The sequence below is a fragment of the Haliotis rufescens genome, unplaced genomic scaffold (assembly GCF_023055435.1).
Source record: "Haliotis rufescens isolate VD_foot unplaced genomic scaffold, xgHalRufe1.0.p SCAF_1, whole genome shotgun sequence".
In the NCBI taxonomy this organism is placed as follows: Eukaryota; Metazoa; Mollusca; class Gastropoda; order Lepetellida; family Haliotidae; genus Haliotis; species Haliotis rufescens.
In genome coordinates, this window is record NW_025963779.1 from 5,193,502 (window position 1) to 5,209,564 (window position 16,063).

At 39.7% G+C, this 16,063-nt stretch overlaps 1 protein-coding gene across 1 annotated transcript in view; it reads right to left on the bottom strand.

Annotated features, from left to right (window-relative positions):
* The window catches only part of LOC125372582 (extensin-like), a 47,063-nt gene extending 32,363 nt beyond the window's left edge, over positions 1-14,700 (bottom strand). The window contains exons 1-2 of the mRNA XM_048383020.1: positions 14,245-14,700; positions 11,504-11,606 (exon numbers count right to left, since the gene is read on the bottom strand). Coding sequence (XP_048238977.1) covers positions 11,504-11,606; positions 14,245-14,700 — 559 coding nt within the window. The remainder of the gene's footprint in view (positions 1-11,503; positions 11,607-14,244) is intronic.
* Positions 14,701-16,063: the final 1,363 nt, after the last annotated feature.

The window sequence follows — 16,063 nt, forward strand, 5'->3', positions numbered from 1 at the left end:
AGAGATAAATGTCTGAGACTTACACCATTTCGTGTTTTCTTCTAACAATAAATTGACGCGCTGTGATATGAGATAAATACTCTACACATAATTTTTTTTGAAAAAAAGTTGAATTATTGTATTGGCATAAATCAAATAATTTGCTTGAATGTTTACAATTTCAGAAAAGAGCCAAGTTCAATTATGTCAAAATAATTAACATTTGCTCACCATTGTGCCACCAACGACCTTAAGGGAAAAAGTAAAGGTGGGGACCATAGCAGTAACATTTCGTCAAAGGATCAGGACAGTTTGTCAAAATGAAAACAAGTTTTCTGAGAAACAACCTGCGAAATGCTGGTCTTCTTCAAAGATAACTTTGAAATTTGAAATTTGGGGATAGGGCATTTAGGAACGTAGTAGGCATTCCCTTGAGCCCAAATCGTGGTCCCCTTCTTGCTGATATGTTTCTTTATGCAGATGAATCGGAACTTCTCGGATTGGCAGAATGAAAACAGGTAACTTTAATTTCAGGCATATCGATGATCTTTCGTGTTATGTCGAGTAATATTCCAGCAGTTTCAGCCTTTTGTGCCTACTTTTAAGAATTTTGAGGTAAAATCAAGCATGCTTTTCAATTTTTCAAATTTGATCCATGTTAGTGACCAAACTAAGTCCGATGCAATTCCTTATTTTGACTTGTACCATAAGTTCCCCTCTTTATTCAGGTTGGCACTTGTCTTGCCTTTGCATGTGTTTGTGGCGGGTGACACCGTTGGGGCAGCATACTCTCACCTTTGTATCTGGTCCAGATTCGGCTGTTTACAGGTCGACGTGATGTAGATGGAATTCTTCTCAATGCGGCGTGAAACAACAAAGTATGAATACATATATGAAACCGATGACAGTACCGGGTGCATGTAAATAATTGAGCCACCGGTGGGGCAGGATACGCTCATCTTTTTACGAAAACCTGGTGTCATCTCTATTTGATACTGTTTCCTTTATTTTCATAAACACGTGCTTATAATATAGACGGAATCGTACAATGGACTCTGCTTTTAGCACATAATCTCTTTTATGCAAATTGGCCACCATGACATGACGTAAATACTGTTAATTGTATTTCTTTGTTATTCAACGTCGCACTCAGCAACATTCCAGCTATATGAAAGCGGTCTATAAATAATCGAATCTGGACCAGACAATCATGTGATTGATATTATGAGGAACGATCCACGGTAAAAAATGCTTTGCCGTTTGATGAACGTCAAAACTTAATGAAGCACGTTCTCAGTTTCTGGTTTTGATGACCATCAAACAATGCCAATCCCGCAGACAGTTAACAAGGCAAGGAATCAATACACTAACCCAACAACCTTCTGAATGTAGTTAGTGTATTGGAAGACAACACCGTTGATGTCATGTTTACAATTGAAAAAGTTATGTTCTACAGTCAATAAAAAATGAATTAAGCCACCCACATTACAAGATGTCTACCAGAAAAAGACATCATTCCGATCGGTAATTAGCACGATGTAGACAAAGCCAACGGAATCAATATCATGTTGTTTCGCATACAACGCCCAGTACTGTTAGGTGTAAGGAGAATAGTATATTGTATTAACAAGGCATCGGGGGACTCTTCTAGAAGAGACATTCTGCCGATGTCAATCAAATAGACTCTAATTCATTCAAAGAGCCCTCTACGGTTAAGACCAAAAATAATTCCTGACCTGAAAGAGAAATATTGGAAAATGTCCACTATTTGATTATCTGATGGATCCGGCAAGGGATTTGGGAAGTATTTATCAGCTACAACGCACAGAACAAACCCAACAACTTTGGTGTTATCGAATTTGTAAAAAGAATCTGTACGTGGTTCCAACAAGTCTGTACAACTGATAATTGCTTTGCAGCAGACAATTGTGCAAGCATTAATTTCACTCATTGTGGTAATAAACCAAGGCAACATGCCCAGTGATCACAATGTTTTTAATTCTTCTCTTTGACAAACAAGAATGTGTCTGCGAGGTGAATTGGTCATGTTTTGTTGAGATCAAAGATCTGGATACGAAGATGTTATTTTGTGGAGTACAAATTCAAGAAGACCTCGATTTGAAAGTTTACCTTGTCTTCACCATGTGGCATGCTGTAGCAGCATCAATTACAGTGAGTGAGTGAGTGAGTGAGTGAGTGAGTGATATATTATGGTTTTAAGCGTGCGTCGTAGGCTTTACACCACGAGCCTAAACCACATACAGCTGTTCGTTGAGGCAGAGGTTAACTTGGGTTGTGTCACGTGACATTCATTGACTCATAAACAGCTTTTTCCTTCGTATCGGGGAAAAGGGATATATTCTGCCGCTCAAAGGCTTTGTCAAGGTCCCGTATACGTAAACCAATAAAATCACAATATTCTGACATGGATATAAGATAACACTCATTATCATACCTAACATGTAAAAAACTGAAATATTATTTGTCAGTGACGTTATAATGAGAAAAATATATGTTGCGGATCGCTGTCCGATCTCTGTAATCTAAGCAATACAAGATCCTTACAGCGAATGGGCATCGCGTAATGATGGTATGTTAACAGTAACTTTAGATGTACGTGATGCGCAGACCCCAACCATAAAAAAATTGTTGTCTGTGCACACACACACACACGCACGCACCCACTCCACGCACGCACGCACGCACGCACACACATACACAAGGGGACTATGGTTTAATGGTGACCACACAGTGGGTGGTTCAAACCCTATTCCCCTCGTGATAAACCTTTGACATGGACTTCCCCTCAGAAAGAGTGGCCAGCCTCATGCGAAGAAAGACAAGCTACACAGTACACGGAGGTACACTGCCGACCACATTGTATTGTTATAGGGCAGTGTATGTTGTTGTTGAACGGTGATTGTAGCTGTGTTACTTTGTTTCTGTTGAGATTCGGTAGACGCTTGTTGCATTGTGTTTGGGCAGTGATTGGTCGTCTGGAAATGTGGTGCTATTTGGTGTGGGCAGTCGTCGGGAAGATACTATGTTTAGATGCTGGTATGGCGTGTAATCTTCCGGTAGGCCGTGGACTCATGCAGAATATCCATTCATGACTCGTGTTATTCCGGGACAAGCCGAATAGCGACTCGTGCCCCTCTCGTTGCCATCTTTGCGACTGGGTTCCGTCTAAGCTAAAAGAATAGTCAACTCGTTGTGTAATGATTCACGTATATTTCCCCCGTATATAATATATATTCCAGATGCTATTGCATCGGGAACTTACATCATTATACAGTATGGTTGAACACATTTAAATGTATCTTGGGTTTATTTTTAAATGATTGGTTTGTCGTATTTTCGCACATAACATTCATCGATAGGGGGACGAGTCTTCTTGCAGGTTACGGAAAGTGGCTAGTGTTGACGAATGGCAGAATATTCTTTAATGTTCGTTAGACTACCAGCGATCTGTGTAGAAATTTCCAGTAGCTGGTTTGGCTGTATATGAGGAGACAAGAGTGTGCTTACTGCGCCAGCTTTCATGTGAGGCTCACTCATCATCCCTGATTCTCTACCTGGTCCATCTCGGAAGCTTGACCTCTGTCGACACTGGGTGAATATATATTATTATCACTGACTTTTGCTATCTCCACTGTATTTTGTATTTGATACTGATCTCTGCCATCGTTATATATATTGCCATTGAATATTGTATTACCACTCTATTGTGCACTGTCATTGTGTGACATTGCTGTGCAGTAATTTATTATGATTTGCAAACTAAGTGAATTTTGTAATACATTTGTTGATTGTATGCCACTTTTTTTGTTTTGTTTGTTGCTTTCACAATAAGTACTTTAACGTACCGATTTCTGGGTTAACATGTTGTTTTAATTGGGAATCGATACGTAACAGAAAGTAAATGGTTTTTTCCCGACCTCTTAAAATTTGGCAGCTATCTTGGATGTTTAAGTGGCTAAACAGAAACATCACTGTAAATTTCATGCTTGTTTAATAATGTGAGTTGATTCCTCTGTAGGTTACAATAGTGATTGTTACTGATACGCTATAATTAAATATACGCTGGCGTACTCCTTAGAATTTGACCTCACTCGCTACATACGTTTTGAAATACACTTGTTTATTCATTAAGTTATCTCTGTGTAATACATGGTACTATATCATGTATATGAAGGCAATGTACACGATCATAATTAGATCCTCATATTATTTCTGACATATGCTAATACCTGAGGTATACAGTCATACATTCTTACATGATACATGTTCCTTGGAAAATCTGTCCTTATGTGTCTGACCAATAAAATATGGATAAGAATGCAATCATGTGTGATAATTGCTCGTTATGGATTGATGTGAGTGCGTATCACTTCCTCGTACGCCGTTATATGGATACGAAATCGTCCTGGTATTTTTTGAGAGACTTAAGCAAATATCTTACAAATTTCAGCGTCATATCGTCATGTCGAAGAATGTTTATTAGCCTGTTGTGAAGCTCTAAAGGGTAGATCGAAATGAGACATACCTTCATTCGTTTTGAGGAAAGATGAGAGTTTTGTTAATTGGAATTACAAGTCAGTATATACTTTATACATATTTCACTGTGCATAAATATTTCAAGATTGTTTGCCTCCCTTGATGTTCAAACTATGCTAGGCAGTGGGGATAGCCTGGTGGTTAAAGCGTTCGCTCGTCACACTGAAGACCCGGGTTCTATTCCCTCGTGTATACAATGGGTGTAGCCCATTTCTGGTGTTCCCCGCCGTGATATTGCTAGAATGCAAAGGGCATTCCAAATATGGTCAAATTGGGTCACACAGGTGTTTAAAAGTAGGTAATTTAATCTTAAAGAGAAGTTAATTTAAGATATTCGCAATATGACTCCTCTTCTGTAGAAAAGAGAATGGATTCCAATCTTGATGACCTTTATCTAGTCTGACTTACAGACCCCGAGCATAATATAATATATCCACATTCAATTCGCATGGGGTTCTCTGCTGTAGCAGCCTATACTCATCCCCTATTCTGATCTAAACTAGGAGACTGGAGAGTTCCCTAATACTCGAGGGTTCCTGTAAGGAATTACTTCTATTTAATCTTCTACATAACTTCTTCTTTACGGGGTCTATATGTCAGTCTGTCCATTAGTTTGCCACTGAGATTTTCCCGACTTGGGATAGACCTCCATAGTGACGAAGGCGTCAAACCTTACGTTGGCATAGAAAGGATATACATGTACGTCTCATGTATTGACGTGATCAAGGCATACATCAGGACGGCTTGCAGGGGACGGAAAAACTTCACAAGCAGAAAAATATGTTCAGAGACTTGATTCGACAAGAATGGCGTAGCTACTGTTCACAAAGACAGGGCCCAAATTAAAAATGGCATCTTACAAGCACTATCGACCTAAACCTCGTGCTGCTACGTTCTGTGAATAATACTAGAACCGATGATTAAACATGTCAGTGTAGCAAATAGATAATCAGGTATCGGTTCGTAGTAAAAAGGTATCTCTCAGTGGAACTGAACGGCCTAAAGACGTCAAACTAGCAGGTGGACAAGAACGTATAAGCATTTGCGTCTCATGCATTGAAGTGATCGAGGTATGTATACTTTCAGAGGGAGAAAGTGGACTAGTACAAGCAGAGCAACATAGTGAGAGATTTGATTCAACGTCACCTGGACTGCACTGTGTCAGGCTCAAGTTCATAATGGCATGTATATTCACCGACAAAAGAAACGCGAATGGTCCAATGCTGGTTAATAAATGAAGAATTACTCATATTCGAGAGATATCAGATTAGTTCGATGCGCAAACGAACATACATGTTGTGAGAACCGACGCTCATGAACGCATCACATGTGACGTCATAGATCTATGCCTAGAGATGCACAATTTGTCTCGTGTAGGATTAGCGTGCAAAGTTTGGAAATCACGGCAAGCATATAGTAATAAGAATAGAGACACTGTGGTAACACTTGACTGATTGGTAGTTTTGTCATTAAGTAGTACACGTTGGAAACATCTTTCACAACATTCATACTTTTCTATATGTTTCTATGTTTCGCGTTTCTTTGGCGGTGAGTATATTACAAACAACATGAACCTATAACTCAGTAGTTCCTGCCTTCTGTTAATAATAATGATAATCACAATGTTAATAATGCGAAAATCATGTTAATAATCATAAGAAATCTCTCCTAAAAGCAGTCCATTGTATGATTCCGACCAATCATCAGCATGTGTTTATAAACACGAACAAACAGTGAAATACCAGGGTTTTTTGGCGAAAAAGTGATCCGATCCTGCCACGTCGATAAAAATCAGACGCACAAAGGAGTTCAACAAGACAGATTACCTTACAGAAATCGACGATGGAGAAATATCTGACGACCAAATCATGTTGATGCAGAGGTGAGGTGAATGAGATTTAACGTTGCGTTCAAGATTATTGCAGTGACGTAGCGACGTGCATGCACGTGTGTGTGTGGCTGCTTGTGTCAGTTCGGACTGATGCCGATTTTATAGTGAAATTAAGGATGGAGAAAAGTAGGTATTTAAAGAGGAGGTAGTTAACATTAAGATATATCTACTATGACCTCGCTTCATATTGATGGAGGATGGAGCTCCTTCGTGTTTCCCTTAGCTTTCACTGTGAACTTTCGATATGATAACATTAATTTATGTTCTTGCCATTACAAAGCATCACTTACATCAACCATCGAATGAAATCTCTACATTTATCGCAAATGTCAACAAGTCTCGGGTCGTCAAATGTGACGCAAATCCTGGGTTCGAATCCAAGATTCGCCCTGTTTAGGTTTCTAGGTTTCTCAGCACCATGCTGGTGGATTTCATTATAACGTCTACACCTTGAATAATTTCCTCCACCACGAAGCAGACACGCTGTGATATAACTGAAATACTGTGACACTAAATTCACGCACTCGACCGTGTCTTAAATAGCTGTAGACACACCTGTGTCTTGTATAACAATATTCGGATTAAAGAGGTTTCACAGTTCTCACTGTCATTCATTATTAAAACTCCTCTTTTAACTCAACAAAGAAGGATGTATTCACTCAACGCTATCAAAGACAATATAAACTATGCTAAAGTAAACACTTGACAACTTTCAACGTTTATTCTACAACTTGTAGCCATTTAACAAATGTTACAACTGTATCGTTCCCGGCTGCAGCTGTCGACGCTGTTGAAGCTGCCCCTGGGGAAATACTCACACGATTGATCTTTCTTTAGTTGTCAGGTTCCTCTTGGTTCCTCTGAAACGGTATTCCGGAATATAAAGCTGGAAGGGATGAAAGAGGCTTGAATATAGCTCCAAATAACAGCTTGTAAGACCATCTCATACTTTTCTATGCCCATATTAATGTCAGTTCTGTTTAAAAATTCGTTTTATATTTGTTGTTAACATCGCACTCACCAATATTCCAGCTACATGACGGTTGTCTGTAAATAATCGAGTCTGGGCCAGAAAATCCTGTGATTGATATCAGGAGCATCGATCCACGCAATTGGACAACCCGATCCCGTTAGTGGCCTCTTACGCTAAGCATTGGTTGCTGAAGATCATAGGTCCTGGGGAATTAGAATCGTGGAAATTAGATTTAGGTTCGTGTTAACTGTTATATTCCGGAGATGTCTGTACACTCAGGTGATTTAGTTGGGAGATAAACATGAAGCGTTTCCAGATTTGTAGGCGTTGTAACATATACGGATTCGTCCGTGAGTAGCAGTGGTGCGATGTGTGGTAATCGGCGTCCATTCAAACGGTGGCTGGTCGACAATACCTAAAATGACTGTGTTTTCATATGACCGATAACTCGAAAAGGAATATCCCTCATGCAGTGAAGTAAATGGTGATTCCCTGTATGGCGTTGACATTCTCTGCTCTTTTTATTCCGATGAATTCGTAAAGGGACAAAGTCAGTTTTTCATTTGTCACGTCTGTGAAGAGATAAATGGAGAAAAGTCCAACCACCAGCTTCATTGCAAATTGTAAATGTCACGCACGTGTCCTTTGCGACTCTTAAACATTTCTTCTCAAGAATGCAAAGGCCATTCCAAATTGGGTCACACAGGTGTTTGAAAGTAGGTCGTTTAATGTTAAAGAGGATATAATTGAAGATCTCCCATCTGTTCCCGTCTGAATTCACTTAAACTTTATAAAACTATAAAACGTCCACGCCAGAGAATAACGACTTTCCGTAACAGACTCCATTAGGCATAAAAGGCAAAATGCCTATGAACACTATATGAATGGATCACTGAAAGCCTGGGGTGACACCAGGTGTTCGCAAAAAGGGTAAACATGTACTGTTCAACTTCACAAACGCAAAAACACTTTGAAGTCAATTCTTATAAATAAATACATCAACATTAGTAACTTCAAAGAATGCTTATTTGTTCATTAACACAAAAATAACAGTCAGGTGACAGCAACTCCAGTTCTGTTACGGCACAAGCCACGCCGATGCATTTATTTGACCTTTTCGCCCGTGTGTGAGTGAGTTGCAATCTACAAAAATAATCGGGGCGAACCGGGATTCGAACCCACGATCATACGTTTCTAGCGTGTCTAATGGGCGTAAGCGAATTGTGGCGACTAAGACGACTGGGTCAGCAGTGCTCTGTGAGGGAAATACATCATATCAATAATTGTAGTTGCAACTGCCAATGCGTTCTTTATCAGAAATACCAATAAAAAAATTCATAAGTTCAACTGCAAAATACTAACGGAGTAATAAGTCTTTTGAGAAGTGTTGTTATGTTTTCAATTAGTACGTTTTGCATGTACATATGTTACGGACGATCGGGTAGCCTTGTGGTTAAAGCGCTCGCTCGTTACGCCGAAGACCCAGGTTCGATTCCACGCATGAGTACAATGTGTGAAGCCCATTTCTGGAGTCCCCCAGCCGTGATTACTGGAATATTGCTAAAAGCGGCGTAAAACCATACTCACTCACTGCATATACTAGTATATGTTACAGTCGATGTGTAAAATGACTGAAATTTTCCCTTTGGCAATTTACAAAACACCAAATTATCTAAATCATTTTTCCATTTATTATAATTATTATGATAACGAATTCCAAACATTTTTGATGCTCTGTTTTATCACATTGTGACTAAATATGATATGATAACAAAAAAAACGAAAGTCAATGTATATTTTTTTAATTCAGTCAATAGTGATGTCTTTAGTCTCTTTTGAACTTCTTAATAACCTTTAGTCAATTTGACGCGAAAAATATCTGTGAAATGTCTTTAATATGTTGGCTTTTTGTGAATTGCATTTGTGAAATTTTCAGTCATTTTACACATTGACTGATTTACACATAACCAGCAGCACAAACACGCAGTTCTCTAAAGGTCGTGCACCGTCTTTAGTATAATCAAACATTGTTGAGATATTTACTACTGACTGATGCAGGCTTCACTTCACTTCACTGATATTTGTAATCACCAGTTATCCGCATAACGCAGCAACTCCCGAGTTCTAGATCCGTATTGCTCATAACATGGCGTTATAAATTTGACCAATGTCTTTATGAACAGTCGGTACGCCGTGTTGTCCAGTTCACGTGGAGTTGAGTCTGTGAACATATGTTTCTGCTTGTACTTGTCGCGTGTCTCCGCCTCCCGCAAGCCTTACTGTCGTCTCGATCACGTCAATACATGAGACGTACATGTTTTTACGTTCTTGTTCCCTTGTCCGTTTGATGAATTCGTCGCCACGAAGCTTCACCCCGTGTTGTCAGCGGGAAGCTAATGGAAAGGCTAACATATAGTGCCCGAAATGAAATCATGTATAAGGTTAGTTAGAAATAATTCTATTAAACAACCCTCGAGTGTTAAGGAACTCTCAAATCTCTTAGTTTAGAGCTGAAGTGAGGATAAGCATAGGCTGCTAGATTTGAGAAGCCGGTGAGAATGGAATGAGTGTTTAATATTATGTATGCTCTTGGGTCTGTAGGAATTTGTAAATGCGCTATCGTGTCACTGGATTTTCTGGACAACACTTGATTGTCTGGTTTGGTAACAGGCCATCACCCTACATGGCAGGAGTGCTGCTGTACGGCGCCAGGCAACAAACAAACACTTACTTTTTATGCAAATTGTGTGAGTGGCGGGTGCTACATGTAGAGCAGGACATGCTTACCCTTGTCGCGAACACCTGGTTATCCCACTCATGTATGCCCTTGTTGTTACTGTTAATCCTCTACTGGTAATCCTCAACTGTTAATCCTCCACTTGCTATATATATTCTGCACTATGTCCCTCATTCAGTCTTGCTTGACAACGGTATAAGGATCTATACCGAAACGTCGCCTTTTTACAGTATTAAAGAAGTTGTTATCCAGAAAATTGTGTCTATCTTGTCATCCGCCGACTTCTAAGTAATGCCTATCAAACAAGTTAAACCTGGTGTCATCACTGACTTTAAGTTATCCATTGACATAATTTATGCAGGTACAAACCGGTGCGAACACTTTGCGCAAGTCCTTAACTCTGAAGCAAAATATGATATTATTTATGAATAGGCGGTATGTTCTGTTGTAAATGGCTCTAATATTTAGTTAAAAATATACTGAACAACAAACGTTCCTGTCATTGTGACTGACTCACTGAGGTAGTTCTTAACAGACCTTTTTCATCTAATGGTGATGTTATTTGAATACATGTGTTATGTCAGATGTTTCTGAAGAGCAAGTTGTGCATACATACGCTCGTGTCACCACGCTTTTTGAGGAATTATTATGCGATACAGCTGAATAAAATTGTGTATAGATCAAGGCCCGCATCCCTTGAGATAAAAAATTATAAGAATTGACTTAAGTTTCATTTTATGTGAGTTCAATGCAGTATGAACCTTCATAGAGTGAGGGCCAAGCATTGTATGAACGTCGTCACAAACTCCGAGGACGGCGTGGCCCTCACTCTATGAAGGTTCATACTCCAATGAACTCACATAAAATGAAACTCAAATCTTAATTATGTGCAATCACAAGTTATGAACTTGTATACATAAGTAATGAGGTGATTACTTGTACTACAACTACTGATAACAACAACACCCAGGTGTCATGTATTGTGTCACGTATTTGAATACATGCAACACAAACTGAGATAATGTGCTTATAGAGCATGTGCTCTCAGCCAATTAAAATAATCATTATAGTGCTTATAATTCAGTGCTCTCAGTCGTGATGTTTTAATGACTAACAAAATGTCAAGAAAGTGTTAAACATAAATTATATGTATTAATTATAGGTATAGACTTTGACCCCTATTGTTATATTGCGGGTGTTTCTATGCAGCGTGGGGCGGTGGGATAGCCTAGTGGTTAAAGCGTTCGCTCGTAACGCTGAAGGTCCTGGTTTAATTCCCCACGTTGATACAAGATCTTAAACCCATTTCTGGTACCACCGTGATATTGCTGGAATATTGCTAAAAGCGGCGTAAAATCCAACTCACCCACTCTATCAAACGTTCTGCTGTCGTCGACATAGGACTCTAGTGAAGGTCTTGTCGACGGGGGTCGCATCAGGGTCTCCGCTGGGGTCTCCCTGTCCCCTACCTGGTACCACCACCACAGCCGGCTAACCAGGGAGTGTGACACATTCAGTTATCGCGCTGTCTTCCTGATCACCCCAGTGGCTCTCAAACGTCCCTCTTCTCGGTGTCACCGCATCGTTGTCATTGTAATAGCGACTGATAAATGATAAAATCGAAAAAAAATCCATAATCATAAATATATAACGTCAACGACAGAGGATAATCAGTCACGTTTATCTGCCGAAACACATTCGTTGGACGTAAAAGGCAAAAAAGTGATTAAAATCATGTGACGAGATCAATGAAAATCAGTGTGACACTAAGTGTTCGCGAAAGGTGTGAGCATTTCCTGCTCTACCGGAAGCACCTGCCAATACCTAAAAGAAATATCTACTTAAAGCAGAGTATATTGTACGATTCCGACTATATCATGAGTAAGCGTACTGATTAAAGTACCCCTTCACACACTTTTATACGTGTTCTGTATGCGAGTACGTACATGTAGTTGTGAAAAAGTATACCTATCCATTGGTGAGTTTGAGCACATCTGCCTATGTGTCCGGAGAGAACAGGTTTCCCGTACTACTCACATATCTACTTGATATGACAGTAACCTTTGACTGACTGTTTGTATGCAACTTTACATAACGATATCACTTTCAGTACGCCGTACGATTTATCAGCAGTATATTATAACTAAAATAATACTGAAAATCATGTAATTAAAGTACATATGTGAAACATACACACGAATAGAATGTTCAGTTGCGTGCATGTAAACAGCGTTCCTAAACCGAGGATACCGTGAGGTGGTAGGCGAATTCCGACTTGCCGACTCCGATATATATATATACATACTGAACAACAAAAGTTCCTGTGACATTGAATAAGATTTATTGCAAAGTTATGTTTTTTACAAAATCTGAAACAATTTCTTTTTGCAACAGATAAAAGACTCCTGTAAGTGTTCAAATGGTTTAATTTGCCATACTGACTTCAGAAAATGCGTGATTTCTTTAAAAAAACATGAACATGCCAAAATTTCAATTTACAAATCAATAGCGTGTGTGTCCACCTCTGGTTGCGATGCAAGCAACACATCTTCGTCTGAAATGCATGGGGCTTGCATAAAAGTCAACTTTTGCATGGAATGCATGCTTTTCTGTAGCAGTTGCATATTTGTGACTTGATTCCATACATGCACTACAATATTGAAAACCAAACTTTACTTGTTTGAAAAATACATATAGGTTATCACACTTGTGTGTTTGGGGATGGTAAATATCCTGCATTAGGAATAAACATAGTTATAGTAGTGTTTATTCCTAATACAGGATATTTACCTTTCCCAAACACACAAGCGTGATAACCTCTTTATCATATAATGTCATTCTTTAATTCTGTGCTTTAAAATCGCTTTCCCTCTCTCACAAACATTACCGAAACATTGCGAGTTTTCCTGGAATGCGGGCATTAATATTTATTACGTCACAGGGTAAGTGATGTGTCAGTCGGACAGTGACAGTAGCCAATATAGTTCCAACTGAAATCTGTTTCTTATACAGTGGCGAAGCAACATATACGCAAAACAACAGTTATTTTTAAGTGCCTTTCGTGGCAATCCATCGGTCAGTCCGCTAGAGTAACTGCCCTTTGTCAAAGGGAAGCTACTCTAACCCTAGTCTATCAGACGTCACGGCCACGGTCAGAAGTTGTTGACAGTCGGTCTGTCCTGCCATAAAGTTAAGAAGTGTAGTCAGATGTACACGCAGCGACAAAACGAAACAAGGTAACAATTCAAACATATTTCGGCCAAATCCAAATATTTTTATTTGTGGAGAAGGTTTCAAGCCGCAGAGGTCTACAAGCACAGATATGGCTACTGATCCCGCTTGGCTAGGCCTCGTGCCCTCTCACAATTGTTTCGAAATTTATATCTCCAAAATTGCCAAAAACTTATAAAATGCCTTAGCTACGTCACAGTTAGACAATGATTTTCAGTATATTAGACTGTTCTTTTGATAATGATAGCAATTATCCCTGTAGTTTATCCAGATTCCTGATGGTTAATTCTGACTCGATCGCCGAATGACGATGGCGACGCCATATGTTTGTTTACAAACAGTGAAAGTAGTCCTACTTGACCTTTGATATTTGCATCTCTATCCGCATATGACCCGAACGGATATCGTTTTTATGGTGTCCTCCCCTTTGGCCTACGTCCCATTTGGCCTACGCTTTTAGAGGATTAAATTGCGGTAATAAATCGGTTGGTTGATGACTCACTAATTACCCGTCTCCCCCAGAGTGATGAAAATGAACCAGTCCAACAACAGAGAAATACAAGCTAACACAGAATCTTTTTAATTTAATTTAATCAGGATTCCTACTGTATCTGCAAATGCCAAGGAAGATATTTCTCCTTGCTGGTGTCTGTCGCGGAGTCTTGACAGCTGACCATCGAAGTACACATATTTTCTCTTCCGCGGTGGAGGCTTGGCACCATGGGCAAGCTGGGCTAGATGTCAGGTGTGGCTAGCTTCCAGTGATTTTAAGACATTCAGGAAGCTGAACATGTACATTGTTGGATGGGCAGAGTTCATCTTGGCATTCAAGTGGCTATGCCAACCTTCCAGATGATTATTAGTTCTTGGACCAACATTGTCATGGTGACTCCAGATTTCAACTCCAAATCTAGCATCGTCCCCCACCCAGTTTGACACGACATAATCATTGAACAGTTGAAATGCAGGACTCTCAACCTCAGCCTGTTCTAAAGCCTCAATAGCTACGCGCCATACGTCCTGAACATCAGCGGGAGGCAAAAGAGGCAGAGCAGCAGCTCGTCTCACCCATTGCTTGACGTCGGCATTCTGCTTGTAGAGTCGCACTAGTCCTAAGTCCTGCATCCAGTGGAAGTAGCATCCACGGATGTTGGTCATGGGGAACGTGATCCTCAGGGCTTCAATGACTGCACTCTCAAAGTCTATTTGTATTGTCTCCGGGTCTAACTCGGCTCTGGTTACCTCTACAACCAGTGACATCAAATGTTCAAATACTCGAATGTACGTTTCTTTTTTCCTGTCTGGCATGAGACAAAACACAAGTGGGGTCATCTTTTGTCCTATCAGAGTATGGATTACGTAGAGCTGGCTCCAAAGAAGAGGGCAAGCATAAAAGGTACCATCCATATTGATCCTATTGACTAAATACACAATAGTCAAAGAAGCCAGTTGTATACAATCCTTATGATCCTAAGTAATGAAACCAATAATAGTTAATCCTATTGACTAAATACACCATAGTCAAAGAAGTCAGTTATATACAATCCTTATGATCCTAAGTAATGAAACCAATAATAGTTAATCCTATTGACTAAATACACAATTGTCAAAGAAGTCAGTTATATACAATCCTTATGATCATAAGTAATGAAACCATTGTTACCAATAATAGTTATCCTATTGACATTAATCAACTTCACAGAAGAAGCCTGTGTGAAATAACAAGAGCTAATTAAGCTCAAAACAAACCATTTTTTTCAATAGGGGTGTAGGTTGTTTGTGGTAGGCCAAATGGGAAAGGTCATTTCTGTTTCTGTAGGCCATATGGGACGTAGGCCAATATGGGATGCACCGTTTTTATCCGTTGGCTTTATCCTGCCGAGAAACCTTGACCATTATATGATAAACTAAAATATTGGTGTCACAGGAACTTTCGTTGTTGAGTATAGGTCGGAAACGGTCGACATGCTTACTCTTACAATAAGTTACCAATGATGTAACTAATATTTCCTTCAGTTTACGTGATAAATGTTACATAGGTAAACACAGGTCAAGTGTGTGACATAACCTATGTACTATTAAAAGCGGCGTTAACCTGCCTTTGCATGTGTTTGTGACCAGTGGGGCAGGAAACGTTCACGAACACCTGGTGTCATGACTATTTGATAGCGATTCATAAACACATGCTGATGATATAGTTGGAGTCGTGCAATGGACTCTGCTTTTTATGATTATAGAAATGTCTTTTCATTAACTCACTCACTCATTCGACGATATTCTTCCCATTATTCATGGAGGGGCGGTAGGATAGCCTAGTGGTTAAAGCGTTCGCTCGTCACGCCGAAGATCCAGGTTCGATTCCCCACATGGTTACAATCCGAGAAGCTCATTTTTGATGTCCCCCCGCCGTGATATTGCTGGAATATTGCTAAAAGCGGCATAAAACCATACTCACTCACTCGTTATTCATAGTAGCCATATGGCATTTACGTCTAGACGTTGTATTCCGGGCATCTAACTTCTAACTACTGTCCAAGTACAGACTTGGCTATGTACAATCCAGATTTTAATTTACTGTAATTAATAAAGCAGATTGGTAATGTCAGAGGTGCGAGGAGACCTATCACCATGACGTTATGAACCGCGTCAGGAACAGTAGTGTTTACCTGTCTCACACAATGACATCCAGCAAGCC